Below are 24,353 nucleotides of genomic sequence, written 5' to 3'. Positions count from 1 at the left end.
CGGTAAGTTATATAAAAACATAAATTATTCATATACAATCAAATAAAATGTGCCCACGTCCCTGATAATGACTACACGTGGATCTAGTAAACTGCATCTCCTTTAACGTGCCAACAGCATCCTGTTGGCAGACACCTCTATCCCCGCACATGTCATCTGAGGCTGCAATTCTGATGACTTAGCTGTCTGAAGTACTATGTCCACTTTGAGTGCTAAAGAGTTCTTTAAATATCACAAAGGTAGCATGAAGCATATATTCAAAAAATGATAAGGCATTCTAGTTTAAATATGTTCTAGGCGAAAGCAGGCAGAGAGTCTAGGAATCGAACACCATACACCTAGATGGCATTTTTCAATAGTGGGACACAGAACTACCTCAGCTTAGTGTGTTCTTTGTGTGTATTTCCTATAAATAGAAGATCGGCACTAGTTTTTGAGGACACACTCAAAAGATGTCTTTCCATAGGTAGCATAATGGAAATCTGGAAAAAGAAGTGACAATGTGTTAGTACATCCTTCTTTCTACTCACATTCCACTTAAGCAGAGCAGTCAGGGATGGAAACACACAAGCCGTGGGTCGTACCTGCAGTAGCCTCCCTGCCCTGAAGATGTCTTTCCCTAGCACAGAGTAGCTCTCACCTTCTACAAACTAGGAAGTCAGATTATCAGTGGTTTTCAATCTTGCTATAATTGCAGTATGTTCTTCTCATTTAAATTTATGATCCACCCTTCTTCCTTTATGCAATTTTATCTTAAATTAAGGAGAATTATCATTATTACTTTTGGAGAAAAGAATTTCACAATACCTTTTGAGGCAGCCAAACATGCCACAGGATGTTGCAAAAGCCAGGCTAAAAATCACTGCTTCAGAGATTGTTAATTGATTTTGTCCCCAAAATTTCTATAAAATTGCATTTTTCTTCATCTAAAACATATTTTCATTTTTCATCTAAAACATATTTTCTAGTCTCAGAAACCAACAACTTCCATAAGGAACACAGAACCTTAAAGGAAGCTTGTATATCTAACAATGTGTATTGTGCACTACAAGCCAGGCATTCTTCTAGAGACCAGGACACAACACTGAAGAAAACAAATTCCATTCTCTCATGAAGCTTCCATTGCAGTGAAGAAACCAAGGTGACCCTCTAGTCCAGTTTGCCTCGTACTGCCCTGTCTTAGCATTGAAGGCATTATATCTCAGAAAACCCTCAGCCCCCATCAGTCACCCCAGCAGAGAGACAGACAGATACCAAACAAATAGGCAACCAAAAACTTATCAAATGGTGATAAATGAAATGAAAAAAAGAATGCATGATAAAGATGAGAGTGAGGAAAGGTTACCATTTTGTATAGGCTTCCCAAATACAATGACATTTGAAGACAGGGAGCAAGTCATTCAGGTAACTTGAGGGAGTTCCACGCAGGAATAAAAATGGTGACGAAAAAGGTCTTAAGGTAGGAGTGTTTGTTCTTGGAGTGTCTGAGGAAGAACAAGGAGGCCTATGTGACTGGAGAGGGGGGAGCAAGAAATGGAGTGGAAAAGATGAGGTTAGAGAAGCAATTAAGTGGTAGCCAGAGCGTAACAACTATGCCTACCCACCACTTAGTTCAGCACAAGTTCCAGCTTCTTCCTAATGATTTTAATACCATAATTCCAAACTAAAAGAATTTTCTTCTTTCATTACAATGGAGCCTCTGTCTTAATTATTAATCATCCACTCCTCTCACATTATATAGTAATAAACACTATGCAACTCTCCCTCAGCAGTCCTTTGTGTCAATTATTCCAACGTTTAACTATATTCTACCAGCGGCTATTTGTTTTCATGTATCTATGTCTCCCAAAAATTCAGACTCCCTGAGGTCACTTTCCATGTAACACAATGTTGAAGATAAAGTGTACAATCAATAAAAGACTGACTGACAGGATTTTCCTCAATGTCTCTTTTCTTGATTTTTATGTTTTTTCATTAGTAAAGCAGGGCACCTGATTCAGAACATGACACATGAAACAGTGTGGTAAACACTAAGACGGAACACAATTAAGGAACAGCCACTGAAAAATTAACTTACAGCACAGGGACAGTTCTTAAATAGCAAATGCTTAGGTCTGCAGGTTTAGCAAAAATGTGCAAAGAGCAGAAAGTTCTACAAGTAACAACCACTTAAGAATCAACTCTTCTAAGTGTTCTTGAAAAATATTTCTGGACACAAATTATCTGGATGATTATCATGTTATTTATAGAAAACTTTCCAAAATCACCCCCAATGCAACTGTTTTCTCTGGTATGTACTATGCTGTAGTTACATGATCTTCTCACGCTGTCTATTAAATAAAGTTGTGTATCTGACTCCTCTACCAGCCTGGGAACACATCTAGAAAAGAGCTCAGGCCTTATATCCACTGTCTAGGCCCTAGATCATAAGAGACAACTAATGTTAATTTAAGTAGCTTGTAAGTAAATTAATTAGCACATATAATATAGAATGATAAAGAAAATTTTTAATAAATCTACAATTTATCAATATTGACATTAAAAGCTCCCAGAAATACTATAAGCTTATGGCAATACTGCTTTCATTACTACCTTAGGAAATGCCTTGTTTGGTTTATAAATCAAAGGAATGCAATGTCACTATTTTAGAATTACATCTCAATATCAAAATATGAGATATTTTGATTCAACTTCCACAACAAATTGATTTACCTCAATAAAAAGCAGAAAAAGATAAAAAACATAAGTCTATAAAGAGATTTTTACTCAGTAGAGAAAAAAAATTATATTACAAGTTAGACTGTGAAGTTGCAGGATACAAGATCAATATACAAAAATGGTGCGTTTCTCCACAATAACAATGTGAAACTGAAAATCAAATCAATAAAAAAGCCCATTTACAATTGTAACAAAAATACCTAGGAATAAATTTAACAAAAGTACAAAATTTGTACTCTGAAAATTATAAAACAGGGAAAGATGTTAATGAGAACTATTAAAAAATGGAAAAACATGTCATATTCTGCTGCTCCCCTCAGCAGTGTATTTCAGTAAATCTGCCAGTTCTGTTCCCCACTCTGTCTCTGATTTTATTAAGATGGCAATAGCTACTAGCTTGATCTACAAATTCATCAGTATCACTATCAAAATCATATCTGACTTTTTTTTTTAAGATCTATTTATTCATTTATACAAGCACTGGGTACAGTCAGAAGCGCAGGAGGGTGAGAGAATTCACCAGAGCCAGAGCGGGGAGCAGAGCAGGCAGAAGGACCAAAGTACACTGCTGAGGGGAGCAGCGGGCGGCAGGAGAGGTCTGCACGCCATGCAGGACCCTCCTCCAGTGGCCGGGGAGCAGCAGGGGATTGAACCGGTGCTGCAGAGGCTGCGGGCAGCTTCGCAACCCAGCGCTCAACCGCTGTGCCACCAGGGAGGCCCCATATCTGACTTTTTTGCAAAAATTCACAAGTAGATGTTAAAATTAATATGGAAATGCAAGGGACCTAAAACAAAGCAATCTTGGAAAAGAAGAACAATGTTGAAAATTTCATTTCTTTCCAATTTCAAAATGTATTACAAAGTCATAGCAAACAAAACAGTGTGGTATAAGGTTAATGTACAGCTCAATGTAATAGAATGAAGAGCCCAGAAATAAACCCTCACATTTATAGTCAACTGAGTTTCAACAAGAATAGCAAGACAATTCAAAAAGGAAAAAAAACAGTCTTTCTGATAAATTTTGCTGGCACATCTGGATCTCCAGTGTTGTGGAACAATGAAGCAGAGCTCCTACCTCACACAAACAAAAATTTTAAAAACTAATCATCTGATAGATCAGAGCACCTCATATTTTTACTAACCTTATAGGTATCCTTTATTTAAGTCTTGTTTTGGGAGAAGTTTTAAACAAGTTGAATAAATAAAAGATCACATACAATTTCTGAAACTATATCTTACAAACTAAAATCCACTGGAAAGTCTGTATTTCTCTCAAATATTTAAAATTTAATATACTTTATATTAAAAATATATAGGTATATTATAGAATCATATGCAAATTTTTCATGATTTTTAAAATAAAACCCAGAAACTTTAAGGAAATTCCATATGGCATACGATCCACTTTGGACTATACTCCCAGATTCTAAGGGTGCCCTTGCTGCTTCTTTAGGCATGCCTACCCCATCAGTCTATGACAAAATGCTGGGCAGCCTGCCTGATGCCTTAAAGTAAATTTAGTTAAAGAAATAATATTTACTAGATGTGCGATCTTTGTCTTAGATACAGTGCTTTTGAATTTTGGGCTGTTTTTTTTTTTCTCGTTAATTCCTCAAAAACATTTGTGATAACTTTACTCAGGGACTAAGTATCAGAATGACTGGGGTTATCACATCTACTCTGACACAATTATATAAATCTAGGTAACTTTCTTCAATACTAAAATAGAAAAGTACAGTAAGATGGAACTTAAAAGTCTTTTCTAGTTTCCAAATTCTACACTATCGGGACTCCCTGGTGGCGCATGGGATTGGGATGCAACCTATGAAGCTGTTTGCAGCCACTGCAGCACGAGTTCGATCCCCAACTGGCCAGGGAGCTACCCAGATGGTGCAGCAGACCTCTCCTGACTCGCCCACTGCTCCCCTCAGCAGTGTATTTCAGTACATCTGCCTATTCTGTTCCCCACTCTGTCTCTGGCGAATCCTCTCACCCCCACACCTCTAGCCCGTACCCCAGTTCTTGTATGCATGAATAAATAAATCTTTTAAAAAAATTGTATACCCTCATAATATTTGTCAATATTAAAGATATGCCCTTTAAATTTTAAAGTAATTTTTTAAAAACCAAGTTGTCAATGCATCTTTTATATATTTTCCCTCTGAGAGCCCCCTCTTGCATCATCCTAGCTCAAAGGCCCTGCTCTCTTCCCTGAATTTTCATAGCAGCCCTCAGTTCTGATATTCAATCCCTCCTTAACCCATTATATTGACAACATTGCTGTTAGATGGTTCTCTAATCATCATTTCCTTCTATGGCTCTTAACCTAGCTAACATTCCTTCACCCTAGGATCATATCCCAATTTACCTTTCTAACTTTTTTTTAGCCCTTCCTTACGTTAACTTACATTTCATACCTACTTCTATAATATTATATACATCAATTCTTCAAATTTATGTCACCTGCCCTACTTGAAATACTCTGTCATACGGTTAAGGGCAACACCAATATGAAATGGGTTGGCCTGAGTGTGGGTCCTCACCCAGGCACTTAAAGGGACTTAAAATGAGACTCAACTGCAGGCACACACACAAAAGGTTAATAAAGGGTTTATTTACAAAAAGGGAAACAAAGAGAGGAATAACCCATAGAGAAAGAGAGCAAGATATATTGGTGAATGTGTCCTGCCAGTTCCGCTGACCTGAGACCCCAATAGCATCCTGAAGGCCGGCAAAAAACCAACAATCCCCCAAGGCCCACATGTCTCTGGTTATAAACCAAGCCTGGCTGCTTAACTCCACCCTTAGTTCCCAGCAATCCTCCATTCTTCGGTGGTGATGGCATTATGGGATTTGCAGCCCTTGGTGCCTTGGATCGCTTTGGTCTGCGGTGGGGTAGAGTCCATAAAACCTGTTTGTGGAGTTTGTTCAGGACTCCTTTCCCCCCAACAATAGTCCCCCACTTTCATTCCTTTCCTTAAGAATGAGTACACGTGTCACCTCCACCACAAAGCCTATTCTGAAAACCTTCCTAAAAATTCTGGGGCACTTAGCCTGTAACACAGCTTTGGCAGATAGCATACGCTGCCCTGCACTGGGCAGGCTGAACACAGGAGAGGTCTGTAGAGACCCTGATGCCTCAATTTCTTCCCCCCACAGCAGAATGCAGGGTAAGTATGTAACACATGGCATCTAAAGGGGCTACAGTGTAACTACAAAATTTTTAAAAATCAACTAAAGCAACAGTTTAGGTCTAATTATTAGAAATTTTGCAACAAACTCATCCTACTCTTGCCAACCATATTTTTACAGCTGTGTTCTAAAACTTAATACTTTAGGTGTGGGTTAATACTTCCTGTCTAATCTCTCCTTCCAAAAAAAAGAAAAAAATGGAGGAGGTAAGATTTCAAAGTAAGTCATCAAAACTTTTAATTACAAAACTTTAATGACACCAAAAAATTCCCAAAAAACCCCCACAAACCTAACAATACAGTTTTAAACAACAACAAAACTTCTTACAATACAGGCATCATAGCCAAACTGAATCTGAGAAGGGAAAGAAACAGACACATTTGGTCTGGTCAGAACTTTTAAACAAAGTGGCACATGTTTTTCTCTACCAGCCATGCAAAGCACATAATTTTTATATAAACCGCATGTGTTCTGACAAGTTCCACCTCCCATTCCCTGCTTTAAATCTAGAAACATTTTACTCCAACTACAAAGTTTTTGGTCTTGCTTAATAAAGAACACTTAATCTGGTCTTTACCCTCCTGATAATAATACTGAGATAATATGGATACAAGTCCAAATTTGCCACTTTCACTTCTATAGAAAAAAAGCCTCTTGAAGAGCCAAGAAACATTCCCCGAACAAGCCCTGTGATGAAGTGTTAGTAAACATTAGAAAATTGATTGCAGGCTTGAAATATTAGGTTTAAGCAGAGAAAATGTTTTCAACATGTCTCTTTAAGCTGAAGTAAAGCTATTTTAACCAATGTGCTAGAGACTTTCATTAATTCAAAAAACTCTGAAAGCAAAACTGCAATGAAAAAAAAATCTCTTATTTAAACTATTTTGGCACACAAGGAGTTGTACTTATTTCACGGGACAGAGAAGAAAGGGGTGGAAAACAATCCACATGCTTGGCAAATTTATCTGTTAAGCATTTGTCAAAAGCTAATTTTATTTTTCTTTCAACAAATAAAGATCATCCAAATGAGCTTGTGGTACTCACATGCAGAGCCGAGGGGTCTGGCAGGAATTCAGCATCTTCTCCAAAGATAAAATCAGGGGGCAGCTCTGGGTATTGGGCATTGAAAATGATATCCCCTGAAATAAACGAGAATGTCAATCCCTTTTTATTTCCTTACTAATGTATGAATGTTCTGAGGCATGCATCAGGAAAACTTCTAAAAGAAGTTCATATTAGTTTAACAAAACATTTGAAAAGCACTCTCTGAAGGATTAATTCCTCAAAAAAAAGAACTGATATCCTCTTTTAAATTATCACCCATAACATGCAATCCAAAAAAGTTTTATCTCTTAACACACAATAAATATAAATACACAAAGAGAAAAGTAAATGCAGGCATATCCAGAGTATATGTGATTTTTCATTTAACAGGAGTTCCTACTGTGCAATCACTGCCTGCTGCTATAAGAAGTCTTTACTGAGGACTGAATCTGTAAAAACAAGGTCCTTACCTTAAACAAATTCAACATACAAATATTTGGTATAATGGAGAGAACATCTGGCTTATAGTAAAAAAAAATTCAGGCTTATATGACAGGCTTATATTATTTATTAGTTCAAGTGATCTTGCACAAGTTTTAAGACTTTCTTAAGATTTCAGTTTCTTCATCAGTTAAAGGGGGTTATAATAGCGCTGGAATCACAGATTTGTTGTGAGGATAAAAGAGACAGTATGTCTAGCACAGTGTCTGGCATATAGTAAGCACTCAATAATATAGAGTAGTACAGGAGGACTACTGCTATTATTAGTAATATTTTGAAACAAGACAAATTACAAAGTCGCTTTAGTAAATTTGTGTTGTAAGTTCTTCTAGCTCTGTTCTTTTTCTGTCTCCTCCTTTAGCCCCCTTTAATTCCCTCTGTTCATCTCAAGAACCAATACCCATCATTCTGCTAATAACAATAAGGTGACCTGCATATCAACAATCTAACACACATACTGGGTTCTAGTGTATAAAAGTGTATAAATACACACAAACTTGTATAAATACACACAATCCTGCACCCATTTACAAAGATACAGACATAGCAGTTCAATAATTTTACTGCTCGAAGAATAATATATTCAAATTAAAACATTCAGACCAGTTCTCATTTGAGACTTTCTATCTCTATGTACCATGCATTTCAACATCAAATTCACCAAGTCTAAAACCATGCTCATGACTCCCTTTCTCAATCCCCCTCTTCTCTGAGAGATTTCCCTATTTCTAGGAATGTCACTGCTTTTCCTTAATCACCAAAGATGACCTTAGGGTCACCTTTGACCTTACCCACACCCTTGTTACTCTTAGAAAACAAGTCATTTTAGCTTTTCCTGCAAAATGTCTCTTATATGGGTATTTTCGATTATAACAGCTCCATCCAGCCAGGGTGACCTAGCCTATACATTCATACATACATTGAACACATATTTGAACCCTGCTCTAAGGACTAGACTAGGCACTGGAGATCAAACAAAGAACTTTGCTTTCATGTGGGTGTAGCGTACAAGGCTCTTTTCAAGTCAGACAAAAGCAGGACGCTTGATCGTCCTGAGGCAATAGGTATATATCACAAGGTATGACCGGGAATAGGAGAGGGGGGTGGATGTTGACTGATGAACCTTGTGCCTCCCAAGGACTGATCACTGGGATGCCTTGTTAATAAGACTGGAGCCATGGGTGGGGGTCAGAAGTATATCAGAGGACTCACCCTCCCTAAAGCCCTAAATCCGGTTTTCAATTTGACCCATCCTTTTCTCTATCAATAAAAAGGCCAGGATCTGGCTCTTGGGCAGCATCCTACATTATACAGGTTGCTTCACGCCTCCCTCTCTTTTTTGCACAATGTATGCATTTTCATCTTGGTTATAGTCCCTGTAAAATTCCCACCCCCCCTTGTTTTGATCCTAATCCCTTCTCCCCCCTGTAGTGTGTCTCTGGTTTATAGTTGCTTTGTTGATTTTGATTTTTACTTTATTATAATTAGTCTTTTTCCTGGTCCCTTATTTAGGTTTTCTAAATTCCTGCTATGAGTAAGATCATTCAGTATTTTTCTTTTTCTTTCTGGCTTATTTCACTGAGCATGATCCCTTCTAGCTCTATCCATCTTGGTGCAAATTGCATGAGTCTAACTTTTTTGATCGCTGAGTAATCAGTGAGATAATGCTGACTCAACACTTTCCAAAAATTGAGTTACTATCATATACTCTTAAATGGTCTCCTGAGTTTTCCTCCACCCCTTACAGTACATATTGTCACCAATCTTAAAATACTGCTTTGTCCAAAACTTCCTAACGTGAAATATTTCAATAATTCTCTAATTATTGATCTCTAATGTCAAGTGGAAGAAAAGTAAACTTTTTGAACTGGCATTTATGGTCTCCAAAACATTACATTCTTATTAATTTACCTACCTTTCTCTTTATATACAAGCTAATATCAACCTACTCAAGTTATATTCTAGAACATATTCCAGATCATGCTCTGATATGATCTGCTTGCTGACCTCCAAATATTATCTACCTAGTTGAAATGTTCTTCTGCCTTGCTCAGTTCTTAACCATCCTTGACCACTTAGCACACTTAATTATCTTCTCTTGTATGAAGCTTTCCCTAGTCAATCCAGTAGACACTGAGAAAATCTACAGTGAAGAATAAAGTATAGAAGAGTTAGTTCTGCACTATCTGTAGGGAATAAATTTGAACAAGAAAACACAGCAAGAGAAGTTATGTGTAGAATTAAATTATCAAGAGTAGTACAACCACTACCTATTCCTTGAATATTCCCATTACTATCTCTAGGTTTGAACTAAATGTATTATTAATTATAAACTTTCTTCAAACATGCTTTACAAACCATTAACCCAAGCCAAGACTAAAAAAGCTGAAGCATTGTTTGAGGGCCTGCTTTTGTAAAATCTTGTTTCACTTAAAAAGGCAGTTTCCAAGAATCTATCCACAATGTTAAGTGAGGACTTAGTGTTATTTCCAAACCACTAAAGATTGAAAATCTGATCCAAGGATATTTACTCTTGCCAATTCTATTTAACATTGTCCTGGAGGCGCCTGTAGCCAGGACAATTGGAAAAGAAAAAGAGATTAATAGCATCTAGATTGGAAATAAAAAGTAAAATTATCTGTATTCATAAATAACATGATCTTACATAGAGAAAAACCTAAGGAATCCACACATATACACATGCAAACAAACAAACCTATGAGCACTAATAAATAAGTTCAGTAAGGTTGCAAGGTACAAGATGTACGAAATCAACTGTATTTCTATACTAGACTACCAATGAATAACACAAAAATGAAACTGAAAACATTTCCATGTACAGCAGCATCAAAATTAATACACAGGAATAAATTTAAAGAAGAAAGCATAAGACTTGCACTCTGAAAACCACAAAAGATTGTCTCAAGACATAAATGGCATAAATCAGGTTTGTGGATTTTAAGACTTAATACTGTTAAGATGGTAATACCACCTAAATTAATCTACAGATATTAAATAATCCCTGTTAAAATTCCTGCAGTAGCCTAAAGTCATTAGAAATGCAAGGGATTCAGAATAGCCAAAAAGCAATCTTAAAAAAGAGCAAAGCAGATGACATGATATTATACATAGAGAACCCCAAAAACTCCACAGAGAAACTAATCAAAATAATCAACCAGTTTAGTAAAGCAGAAGGATACAAAATCAGCACACAAAGATCAGTAACCTCCCTATACAATCAATATGAAGAACAAGAAATCAAGAAAACCATCCCTTTTATAACTGAAACAAACAAACAAAAAAATACCTGGGAATAAACCTAGCAAAAGAGGTGAAGGACATATACAAAGAAAATTACAACACGTTCTTACAAGAAATAGAAAATACAGCAAAAGAGACATTAGCAAAAACAAAGAGACACCCTATTGATTAGAAAAAAATTTTGCACACAATACTACTGATAAGGGACTGATCACAAGGATCTACAAAGAGCTCACACAACTCAACAAAAACAAAGTAAACAATCCAGTCAAAAAATGGGCAGAAGAGCTAAAAAGACACTTCTCCAAAGAGGAAATGCAAATGGCCAAAAGGTATATGAAAAAATGTTCAACATCACCAAAACTACAATGAGATACCAACCTACACCAGCAAGAATGGCACATATTAAAAAAAAAAAACAAAAAACACAACAACAAATGTTGGCAAGGATGTGGAGAAAAAAGAACTCACCTACACTGCTGGTGGAAATGTAAAATGGTCCAACAACTATGGAAAGTTGTGTGGAGGTTCCTCAAACTACTAAAAATGGAGCTTTGATATGACTCAGCAATTCCACTCCTAGGAATCTACCCAAAGGACACAAAAACATTCATCCAAAAGGATATCTGCACCCCTATGTTACTGCAGCATTATTTACAATAGACAAGATATGGAAACAACCCAAATATCCAAAAATAGATGATTGGATCAAAAAGATGTGGTATATATACACAATGGAATACTATTCAGCAATCAAAAAAGATAAACTCATGCCATTCACAGCAACATGGATGGAGCTGGAGGGATTATGTTCAGTGAAATAAGCCAGACAGGAAAAAAAAATATCAGATGGTTTCACTTAAATAAGGGACCAGAAAAAAAATAATTAAGATATATTAAAAAACAAAACTAATAGGTAACTATTAATCAGAGACATTCTGCAAGGGATGGGGAGAGAGAGGGATCAAAACAGGGGAAGCAATGTGTTCTTACACAAGGGACTATGATGATGGTGCATGGGTGAATTGGTGGTGGGAATTTTGCGGGGACTACACCTGAGAGGAGAAGGCATGCATTGTACAAAAAGGCAGAATGATGTAAAATACATATATATAATAAAATAAAATTTAAAAAAAAAAGAAAATGGGGGCCTCTCTGGTAGCGCAAGGGGTTAAGCACTGCACTATGAAGCAATCCGCAGCCTCTGCAGCACGAGTTCAATCCCTGGCCGGCCAGGGAGCAACCCAAATGGTGCAGCAGACCTGTCCTGACTCGCCCACTGCTCCCCTCAGCAGTGTACTTCGGTCAATCTGCCTGTTCTGTCCCCAACTCTGTCTCTGGGGAATCCTCTCACCCCCTGCATCTCTGACCTGTACCCCAGGTCTTGTATGCATAAATAAATAAATCTTTAAAAAAAAAAAAAAAGAAAAGAAAAAGAACAAAGCTAGAAGATGTATATTTCCTAATTTCACAAATTCCTACAAAGCTTCACTAATAAGCTAGGGTGGTGCTGGTGTAAGGACAGACACACATACCAATGAAATAGAATTCTGACCTGGAAACAAACTTTCACGTTTATGATCAACTGATTGTTGACAAAGGTGTCAAAACAATTCAACAGGGAAAATAAAACTCAATTCAATGGGTCACATCCATTAGGATGACTACCATTTTATAGAGAAAGAGACATACCTCTGACGAAATGCAAATCTATTTCCCTAAATCATATAGTGTTACAATAACAAAAAGAATTGACTGGTACTGAAATAATTACATTCTATACATTTTACTCCAAAAATGTCCAGTCATTTATGAAATGAGAAGATAATAATTTGAACAAAAATTTAAATAAAAAAGTGAATATAACAATTGTTAGCAAGATAGTAGGGAAATTGGAACCTCCATGTACCACTGATGGAAATGTAAAATAGTGCTGTAACTATGGAAAGCACTATAGCAATGCCTCAAAAATTCATATATCCAAATATATGTATATATTTATATCATATGATCCAGCAATTCCACTCTGAGTATACACTTAGAGTGAAATATTATTTAGCCTTTAAAAAGGACATTCTGACACAAGCTATATATGGATGAATCTTGAGGACATTATGTTAAATGAAGTCAGTCAGCTACAAAATAACAAAAACTAGAGTCCATCTATATGAGATACCCAGAGTAGTCAAATTCACAGAAACAGAAAGAAGAATGGGTGATTAGCAGGCTGGAGGAGAATGGAAAGTATTGTTTTATGAGTACAGAGTTTCATTTTTGCAAGATGACAGACGTTATGGAGGTTGGTTGCACAACAGTGTAAATACACTCAACACTTCTGAAATGTACATTTAAAAATTAAGATGGTAAATTTTATATTATGTAATTTTTAACTACAATTAAAAATAAATAAAAAATCTGCTCTGGACTTACAAGTTTGTGATCCCTTAAAAATCATATGTTGAAATATAATCCCCAATGTTATGGTGTTTGAAGGTAGGGCCTTTGGTAGGTGATTTGGTCAAAAGGGTAGAACCCTCATGAATGAGGGTTCTAAAGAGTTCCTTTGCTCCCTTCTTCCAAGTGAGGTGATAAGACAGACTATGAACCAGGAGGCAGAGCCTCACTAGGCACTGAAAAAATAAAATCATCTTGAAAATACAATTTGAGAATTTTTTTATAAGATGAACATATACAAAGATTTTTATTTTTAAGAGGTTCCTCAAATGAATCTTTTTAAAGAAGCTTACCAAGGAATGTTAATTTTTTTTCCAGTTGATTTTAAAAAAACTTTAAAGCAGTTGAAATACATGAATATACAATAATTTTAAAAAAGAAACAATGTATATAAAACCATACCCTCAACTGAAAAAATCTTTAGATAAAGAGCAAATACTATGTCACATATAGCACAAACATTATAGAATATTTTTTTAAATAAAGGAGTAAATTTAAATACCTTTCAGAATCTCACACTCAAACCTTTCCAGATTTCTCAAACTCTTATCTTCAACCTCAAAGAACTCTTGAAACACTTTACAATACTCAATAGCCTCTTTGAAATAAAATATGGTGTTGTTTTCTTGCTATGGAGAACAGTCAGTAAATCAGTCAAGAGCATTTATTAAAAATCCACCATGCACAGATGCACACATATTGGCCACCTGGGGAGTTATACAGGAAGTAGAAAACACAGTACCTGACCTCAAGGCAGAGATGGTAAAGAAAAGACCAACACAAATCATATGGAAGAGCAATAACATAGCATTTCCTTTATTTCACCCTAGAGAAGATGGTGAGAACAGAGAGTACAGATTACTTGGACATTGCTTACTTCAACTTTTCATAAGAAGGAAGATTAGGCAAGAGAACAAAGGAGTAAAAATAGAATCAGAGGGGATATAAGGTGCAGTGAAAAAAAATAATAAAAGGTAAAGAAACAAAACACCTAGAATAGCTACAAAATTAAGACCACCTCACAACCAAATGGTAGTTTCAAGTCTTATTAATCATGACTCCCAGAAAATTGCCAGGTTGTAATCATAAGATGAACAGGATACATGATCCTCTTTTAGAAAATACACATCTACCCCTTAAAATCATCTAAGATTATGTTTACCACAAGAACATTAATAATAATGGAGGTATTTATCTCAATATTCTAAGAGTACAGTGTTCTCCTGTTCTAACTATTTTTAAAGTTCTTTTATCCCTTTGCTCACTGCTGCATGATCCAAACTCAGATGACCCCTAGGTGAGAGAGAACCCACACCTATAAGACAGACAGAACACATATAAGAACATCCTGGGAATGGACTAAGAAGCTCTGTAATGCTACTTTAAAGTCAAAATAACCTCCATTATAGTTGGAATAAACTGTAAATTAGTGTTCCTTTGTTTTTTTGTTTTTTTCTCCAACTACTCCCCTATCAGAACTCACCCTTTTTAATTGCACTTTGTGTTTAACCTTCCTCCGCTCAGTTACATGCTCATCTGAGAATTAAGTTCTGCCAGTTCTGAACAATAACTGCTTTCAGAAATTGTAAAGTCGGGCCTCCCCTGGTGGTGCAGGCGGTTGAGCAGAGTGCTGTGAAGCTGTCTGCAACCTCTGTAGGGCCGGTATGATTCCGGCTGGCTGGCGAGGGTCCTACATGGCGCAGCAGCCCTCTCCTGTCGCGCCTGCTGCTCCCCTCAGCAGTGTATTTCGTCAGTCTGCCTGTTCTGTTCCCCGTTCTGTCTCTGGTGAATCCTCTCACCCTCCTGCACATCTGGCCTGTACCCCAGTTCCTCTATAAATAAATAAATCTTTAAAAAAAAAAAAAGAAGAAATTGTAGTTACAAAAGAACAATTGTTGAAGATTCAGATTTAATTTTTTAAATGGAGCATGAGTATATGTGGCCATGGTCTTTGCTCTAACTTGGGTTATGACACTAAACCATTCCTTATTGCTCTAAATGCTAAACAAGCCATCTGAGTAGAGATGGATATTCAGTGTTCAAATCGAAGGAAGGGCACTGTTCTAGCAGCATTCTTTTTTTTTTTTTTTTAAAGATTTATTTATTTATTTAGTTATTTGTTTATACAAGCACTGGGTACAGTCAGAGGCACGGGAGGGTGAGAGAATTCACCAGAGCCAGAGCGGGGAGCAGAGCAGGCAGAAGGACCGAAGTACACTGCTGAGGGGAGCAGCGGGCAGCAGGAGAGGTCTGCGCGCCATGTGGGACCCTCCTCTGGTGGCCGGGAAGCAGCCAGGGATCGAACCGGCGCTGCAGAGGCTGCGGGCAGCTTCGCAACCCAGTGCTCAACCACTGCGCCACCGGGGAGGCCCTCTAGCAGCATTCTTGTCTGCTTTGAGACTACAAGATATACTCTATGCTCATAACTGATGTGGCTAGAAAACTGGTATTGAATTTATGGCATCAGCAGAAAATGTGATGTGTTTCATGTGCATCAATAAAAAACATAGGGTCTCAAATACTTTGCATTTTTCATTTAAATTGCTAAGGAAGTTTGGAGTAATTAATTAATCTATCTTCCAATACACAGTTGAATATAGCACTGAATAAATGATGCATACTATCAACGGATGGATGATCAATTAATAGCTCTGCAGGTAACTGATTTTTTTTAAATAAAGGTACATAAACAAAAAAAAAAAAAAACCCACATCTAAAAGCTTCATAATATGACATATACATGAGATCACAGAAATTCCAGGTACAGAATACTTTTATTTATTGTACATGCTTATTTCTCTGTGGCTGACATTCAGACGCTATCAGCACCATTCCAGGAATGCCTCATTACAAGATCACAGTGAACCGTATGTCCAGTTACCAAATTACAAAAAGGTTGCCCACAGGTCCCTTTCCTTATTTTTCACCAGTAAATTTTATCATGCGACTTTGTCTAAAAGTTTAAATAACCACCAGGAAAACATAGTTTCAAGGAAACCATTCAAATGGCAAATAACTGGAATTTTGCCAGTGATAGAATTATTCTTATCAATTGCTACATGATATGATTACTTTACTGAAACTTCAAGTATGGGAAGTAAGGGTCAGGCAAGAATTTTGTGGAAATGCCAGGGTCAATGAAATTTTCATTGAAAAGGTAAGTTCAAACAATAGTTTTACAAGACTATGGAGAAACAACTCATTTCCAAGAATTTCCAAGAATTGTTGATAGTGCTTCCTTATACTGAAATGTATTATCTCTCCCTCTCCCTCTCCATCTCTTCACTCCCCTCTTCCTTCTTCCTTTGAAAATCTGACCCAGTGGTCTTTAGGAATTTATGGAACAATTTCAGTTTCACTTTCCTATACAGTCTTTCAATTATTTGCAGGCAATTCTTGTGACCTGTCTTTCAACCCCACCATGAGTCACCTCCTGAACAGGCTAAATATCCCATTTCTTTCACTACTCCTCATATGACTTGGTCTCAGTTTCCTTTATCATTCTCTCCTCCCTCTTTTTGGCTTGCATACCAGTTTGTCTATAACCCTCCTAAAGGATAATACCTAGAGATAAACATAAATTTTAGGTGTGCTCTAAAGAACACAGAATGGAGGAAGAAAATCCATGCTTTCATTGTAGATACTAAACTTCTAATAATAAATACCACTGCAAATTGAAATAGCTTTTTTGGCAGCCACATCAGTGTTGACTTGAATTATGCTTCCTATCAACTAAAAGCCCAGGACTTTTATATATACACTACTGCTAAGTCACAAATCCCTCATTCTTAATTTGGACAGCTAAATTTCAGCATCCATTTTAGGATTCTAAATGTATCTCTATTATACTTCAATCTTGTTAGATTTACCTCTCTATTTACAGCCCATCATAGTATTCTTAGATTCTATTCCAATTTGGGGCTGGCGCTCCTAGTTTCAAGTTATAAACAGATTGGCTAAGCGTGCTTCTGGAAACCTCCCTCTCTGGCAGTCACAATTCAATTAATCAGTACCTCTTGGGTGCAATCATTTAAACAGTAATATTTACCCAATAATATTACAAACCCGAACATTCATCACAAGGATATCATGAAGAAACCTATCAAGTGCCTTAGAGATAGACCCTGTTTTGCCTACAAATTCAGAGAGACTGCCAACAATTCCATTGTACACCACACTTTTTGTGTTGGGAGGGATAATTTCTTTTCCTACATCAAGGAAAAGAAATTATAATAAAAAGAAATTATAAAGAATTATCATATATGAGAATGGGCATAATTTTTGAACAGTCAGATCCTTTAAAACTACCTGTAGAAGAAAGGATAGAAGTGGTAGGAAATTAAACTTAGGTGATTTAAGTCTGTTTCCTTTCCTTATAAGACTTGCTTCTTTCAGACTCTTATCTCTAGACTGAGACCACATCTCATCCATCTTGTAGTTCTAGTATCTGAAGCTATGCTATGCAACAGAAATATAATACAAATCACATATAAAATTGCAAATGTATTAGTAGCCACATTAAAAGGGTAAAAAGACTGAAATTAAAATTTTAACAATTTTCTAAAATTTTATATATAGTGAAATTCACCTTTTGTATAATTAAATGAATTTTATTACATGCATAGATTCACATGCATAATTTGTATAAATACCACCAAAATTAGGATACAAAACAATTATATCACCCTCAAAATTTCCTCATGCTATTCCTTGTGGTTGAACTTTCCCACCATCTTCATCCCCAGCACCTTCCATTTCACATTTTCCAGAATGTCATACAAATGTAATCAAACATACAAAATTACAGAATTTTTATACACTAACAATGAGTATCTTAAAAAGAAACTGAGAAAAATGACCCCATTTATGATAGCATCAGTAAGTAAATAAAATACTTAGGAATAAACTTAGGCAAGAAAATGAAAGATCTCTACTCAAAAACTATTATATAGGACATTAATGAAAGAAATCATAGAAAACACAAATAACTGGAAAAGTATACAGTTCACAGACTGGAAGAATTAATATTGTTAAAATGCTGGTGATACTAAAAGCTCTCTACAGATTCAATATGATCCATAGAACAATACCAATGGCAATTTTACGAACCAGAAAAAACAACTCTCAAATTTATATGGAACCACAAAATACCCCAAATAACCAAAGCAATCCTGAGACTAAAGAACAAAATGAGAGGCATCACATTGACTTCAAGATATACTACAAAGCTATAGTAATGAAAACAATATGATACTGGCATAAAAACAGACATATAAATTTAAGACTCCAGAAATAAATCCAAACATAATTAAGATATGGTCCAGATCTACATGCAGCTGAAAGGGAGCTATTATAATGTTGGTATTTTTAAATTTTCTGTTTACAATTTTTGCTAATATAAAGAAATATGATTCATTTTCCTGTGTTCAGGATATCCTGAAACCTTGGAAAACTTAGTAGTTGCAGGAGCTTTTTAGAAGATTCTTGCGATTTTCTAAGTAGACAGTCATGTCAAATGAGAATATGCCCAGTTTTTCCGCTTCCTTTCCAAACTGTATGTCTTCAATTTATTTCTCTTGCTATACCACCTATAGCTGACAATATAACAACAAAAGTATACAAGTTGCTTTGTTATAATAAAACTAAATGTGTTCAGGGCCTCCCCGGTGGTGCAGTGGTTGAGCGGTGGTGCAGTGGTTGAGCGCAGCACTATGAGGCTGCCGCAGCCTCTGTAGAGCGGTTCCATTCCCAGCCAGCCGGGGAGATTCCCACATGGCGCAGCAGACCTCTCCTGTCGCGCCCGCTGCTCCCCTCAGCAGTGTATTTCAGTCATCTGCCTGTTCTGCTCCCCGCTCTGTCTCTGGTGAGTCCTCTCACCCTCCCGCACCTCTGACCTGTACCACAGCTCTTGTATAAAAATTTAAAAAAATGTAAAAAAAAAAAAACAAAAAACTAAATGTGTTCAAAGAAAAACGAATTCTCTTCTCCTCTCCCAACTCTAGTGATTTCCTCCTACACTGTAGGACTCCCTGGGTTACTTTGTCCTAGGGCTCCAGCTAAAAAGCAAGAGCCTCTCCATGACCACAGCAAAAAAACATGTATGCAAGGCTGCTGCAGGCGTCCAGTTTCATTCTGAAACTTGCCTGAGTTAGGGACAGGAGCATTAAAAAAGTTCTATCCTAAAGGCCCACTCCCCCCTCTTCATATAGTTGCTGTATTTCTTAGGTATTCTCAGGGTTTTTATAACCAGTAAGAGAAAGGGTTCACTTCTTCTTATCCAGAATTGATAATTAATCTTATTAATTACATGATAATAAAGAACCATAAATAAAAATAATTAAAATTAGTTTATATTTTATTTAGCCAATGTATACAAAATAATATCATTTCAATATATAATAGTGTAAAAGTAATGAGTGAAATATTTTACATTATCTTTAGTACGAGTATTTCAAAATGTGAAATCTCAATTCAGACTAGCCATATTTCCAGTCCTCCATTACCATATGTGGCTAGCAGTGGCCATAATGAACAACACAGATATAAAGGGGTAAATGATTTAGGAAAGATGAGAAAAGAGGGAATGAAGGGAAGGTGAAAGGGAAAGGTCCTCCCCCTTTAAAGACCACTTCCAGGAAAATCACTTGGCAGCACATTCTGTTGCTGGACAGTTTTAGCTGTTGATTTGATTTTTTAAAAAAAATGGAAAAATGATGTAAAAAATATGTAAAATTTAAAAATTAAAAAAATAAAATGTTTTCTTGCAGGAAAAAAAAAAATGCCTACAAATCACTTTTACCTACTAATGCTAATTTCTACCAGAACCATTATTCTACATGACAGTCCCTAAGTCATCTACAAATGACTTCTTCATTTACTCTTGTCTTCTGTAGGTTAAACATGCCCCGTATTTATGTGGTTTAAAATAAAAGACTGTGCTCAGGAAATAAAGCTACATGACTCCTAATTATATCAGAGGGAATCTGCTATGTTGCTGATTCTTAGAAACTTAGATTAATTAGGAAAAGGGTATAATGTCCCAACTTCAGATGTTATATTTTAAATGACCCTTAACCTTGTATTTTTGTATACTTATTTCAGTGCATAAAATAACAATATTTTAAGCCAAATGCTATGAATTAGCATTACTTTATTGAGTAATAAATATTCTACTGCAGAAAATTTTAGTCTTAATAATTTTCTAATGCATATTCAAAAACTGTTTCATTAATATAACTTATTACCAGTTCTTTCTTAATGACTACAATACATCTGATACCATAAAGAAGAAAGTAAGTTTTCACAAGCTTTGTATGATTTTGTTTGTAGTTTTAACAAGTAGTTAGGAATTAAATATAATTTTTTTAAAGATTTATTCATTTATACAAGAACTGGGGTACAGGCCAGATGCATGGGAGGGTAAGAGGATTCACCAGAGCCAGAATAGGGAGCAGAACAGGCAGACGGATTGAAGACACTGCTGAGGGGAGCAGTGGGTGAGACAGGAGAGGTCTGCCGCGCCATGTGGGTCAGCTCCCTGTGTGTAAAAATAAAAAAAAAGATGGAAAAGGTAGCTGTTCAATGAAGAAAGATATGTACCTCCTGGAGAAATGAGAAGTTTAATATCTACCCATGGTGTAATTTTTTCCAAAAGCACATCTCTGAAAGTTCTGCTCATTCAATGACAACCCCATAGAAGGCAGCACTTGGCCTGGGCCAATAGAGTTCAGTGCCGGTAGACAGGGCTTCAGCACTCCCATTTCTACCCCACAAACCCGTAAAAGCAACCAGCAAGGTTATGCCAAAAAGACAAAGAGAGAAAAGACTAAACAAACAAAGTTACTTAAAATAGAGGACACTAGTTTAAGCTGCCTGATGTGCCAACTTAACAGCCAAAACAAGGTATAGCTGCAGACCTGGGCAAACCTCTGGCTCAGCAATTCACTGGAGTCAGATAAACAATTTTACAAAATGTAGTCATTCCTTATGAGAAATTACTTCCCTCAGTTGATCCCTGGAGAGGAAGGAAAGGTGAAAAGGCTGGCCTGAGGCCCAGGGTAAAGAAAGTACAAGATGACCCTCGAACATCTGATCATGCCAGAAAGCAAGAAAGCTATGAAGGGCTTTTGGGATCATATCAAAAACATGCAGGAACACCATAAAGAGGGTAAATGGCCCAAGATGGGTAACTTTAAACATCAATAACAATTGTAATAGATCAAAACATTACATTTTAAGCAGTAATGATGATAATGATACTCTAAAACATCAACATTTATCTTCAGAAGATGCAAAGGAATTTACTCATTATCTTGAAAGCAAGAAAAGAAGTATTTATTCTATTCTAAGGAATTGTAGTCAAGATTAATGAAAAGTTGATCAGGAAAAACTTCTCTTCATAAAAGAATTTCCACTAATAAACAAAGAGGTGACTGTGTAACCATTTTGCAACTTAAATTAATGGATCTAAACAAAAACCACAAAAGGCTGCTACAAAAGACATGCACACATTACAGTCTGAGTAAGCCTCTAGATCAAACTACCAATCCATAAGGAATATATAGGCCTAAAGGAACGTGTTGAATGACACCACAGGGCTGAAATCATCAAAATTTATATCAAAGCAAACACTGCAGCACAAACAGTCCAGTTTATTCACAAATAAAATTTTAAAATGTAAGAGATAAAAATGAAAGAGGAGGAAAAGGAGAAAGGAGAACAAGAGGAAAAAGAATATGAAGAGGAAAAGGAAGAAGTAGAAGGAAGAGTAAAAAAAAAAAAAACAGAAGAAAGAATCAAGGCTGGAGGATGACTATGAATGAAAGTGCTAAACAACATTGCAATGTTTACACCATCAGTAGCCAAATTGTAAAACACACACAGGTTTTATATATGCATGTGTAATTGTGTCTGTGTGTACACATCAACCAGGGAAAATTGGATACTGATGAACAATGAAAGATTTAAGAATTAATGAGGAGTTAATTTTTAAATTGTGATGACATTAAAGTCATGTTTGTTTTTAAAAGAATCCTTACCTTGTAGAGATACATAGTAAAATACATATGGATGATATGACACTTTGGATTTTTGCTTCAATATTACCTGAGTTGATAATTGTGAAGCTGGAGAATAAGTACCTAAGAATTCATCATATTATTCTCCCTGTTTCATTAAATCTTTAAATTTTTCCATAAAAGAAAAAAATATGAGTAACTATCTCAAAGATTCCACATATTGCTGCCTGGATTTGATCTCAGATGGCAAACCAATATAATTTAAGTTAAAATAATTTTCATTCAAAAGATTTGCAGACTTGGAAGAGCCCTTGTTACAAAGGCAGTCACATAACTTATGATCCAAACTGGGATACTCTAGAGTGGGAAATAGGACATTGCTAATAACTAACCCGGACAGGAGATGTAAAGAGGAATGTGGCTGAATGCCTTCCACATATGACGTCCAGTTCAGCTTCTGACAGCTCCGAGCTACTTGTGTAAAACATACACTATCCCCAATAAAGAAGTCATAGAGTGTCTATTTCAGTTCTTTCAGTAACATTATTTCCCAAAGCAGTTCTTATAGCAGGCCACAACACGAATTATTAAAAACTCTAGTACAAAGTCAAAATCTGCTTCCTAATAACTTCTCCCTGGTAGCATTGATTTTACTTTCTTGAAGAACAAAGTATGATGAGTAGGAAGAACCCTGACCTAAGAGTAGACAACTGGATCTGCCATTAACTAGTGATACCATCTTGGACAATTTACTTTCTAAGCCTCCATTTCCAATCCTTTCTATCTTTAAAAACTAGCAGTCCTGGTTTCTTCAAGTATTGTCTGTGTGTCATGATTCCTGTCAAGCACACACTAGTTTGATTATGGTACCAAAAGGTCAACACAGAACTTATGGCTACATTGCAGGCAGAGCACAAGAGCCTCCACTCCACACTGTAGACCCAATGTTTCTATTACTGCATCACAGATTTTTTCAGGAGTCACATCACATTATTGGCTCACACTGTATATCCCAGACCTTTATTCAGGTAACTGTAAACAACCAAACTGGGTCTTTCACTCCCACCCACAAAGCCAAATATTGAACCACAAGAAATGTCTTTACACATGAGCATTTATACAAAATGGCCATCAAGAGAATCAGTGGGATTGACAGCACACACACACACACACAAAAAAAAAAACAAACACCCAGTTCACAGAATGGCCGCAGCACTAGAATTGTATATAGGGAGAAGGAATGAGAGGGAAGTTGGGGCTTCATATTTCCAGGTCCAAAGAGGTACCAGGCAGTCTGGGGAACATGAGTCAAGGTGTCTAACTGTTCCAGCAGGGTGTCTTCTCAGCACTAAGGAGATGTTTGTTTCGGTGGCTGATGCCACCATCAACCCCAGAGTGGTTTATTTTATCATCAGTTTTCCAAGTTCCCAGGAATACAGGTAAATCACAAGGAAGAGGTTGGGGAAAGAGACAACAAAGGGTGATTAGAGTTTAATACCACTTATTCTCAATTTTTTGACTAAAGGAGTTACATTTGTTGCAAAATGGAGGGGATATGGCTACATAACTACTTTTCTCTACCTGTACAACAAATTTTTGAAATCTAACTAAGGGACTTTACACTCATCCCAGATAAATTTCATCCTACTGTTTCTGAACCAACATAATAGGATCAATTTCATTTGTCACAATCAGTCTCTTTAAACTTTATCTTCTGCAAGCTGAACAAGTACGACTATATTACTCACAAAAATGTTGAACAAAACAAAATACAACCCTAGAATAATTCATTCAATTTTTCAACAATTGTTCAATTTACCACAAATTTTCTTAACCATGCTTTTGTTCAATATCATAAAATTCCAGAAAGATATCGCAAGAAAATGGTCACATTTTCTACTGAAATGTCTTGCTATGTCAGCTGACCTATCATCAAAAAAGAAATAAAGTTAATTTGACATAATTTAATTTGCTTCTAACTGGCTATTAAAGATACAAATAAGCTTTAAAAGTTCTCAAACCATTTGTTTATTAAATCAGCTCTGGAAGCTTATCCAATATAAATATAAAACAAACTATAATTTTAAGAACATTTTTCTCTTTCCTTTTTTTTAAGATTTATTTTATTTACTTATGCATACAAGAACTGGGGTATAGGCTAGCGGT

At 36.2% G+C, this 24,353-nt stretch overlaps 1 protein-coding gene across 3 annotated transcripts in view; it reads right to left on the bottom strand.

Annotated features, from left to right (window-relative positions):
* Positions 1–24,353, bottom strand: part of BABAM2 (BRISC and BRCA1 A complex member 2) — a gene marked incomplete at both ends in the record, with an annotated part of 352,443 nt that overhangs the window by 275,601 nt on the left and 52,489 nt on the right. For all 3 annotated transcript variants that reach the window (XM_084235977.1, XM_084235976.1, XM_084235978.1), the window contains one exon: positions 6,955–7,049. In XM_084235977.1, coding sequence (XP_084092103.1) covers positions 6,955–7,049 — 95 coding nt within the window. The remainder of the gene's footprint in view (positions 1–6,954; positions 7,050–24,353) is intronic.

This window comes from Talpa europaea, assembly GCF_964194135.1.
Source record: "Talpa europaea genome assembly, chromosome: 6".
Classification (NCBI taxonomy): Eukaryota; Metazoa; Chordata; class Mammalia; order Eulipotyphla; family Talpidae; genus Talpa; species Talpa europaea.
The sequence above is the reverse complement of the archived record's forward strand: the minus strand, read 5'-3'. Positions and strand labels throughout refer to the sequence as shown.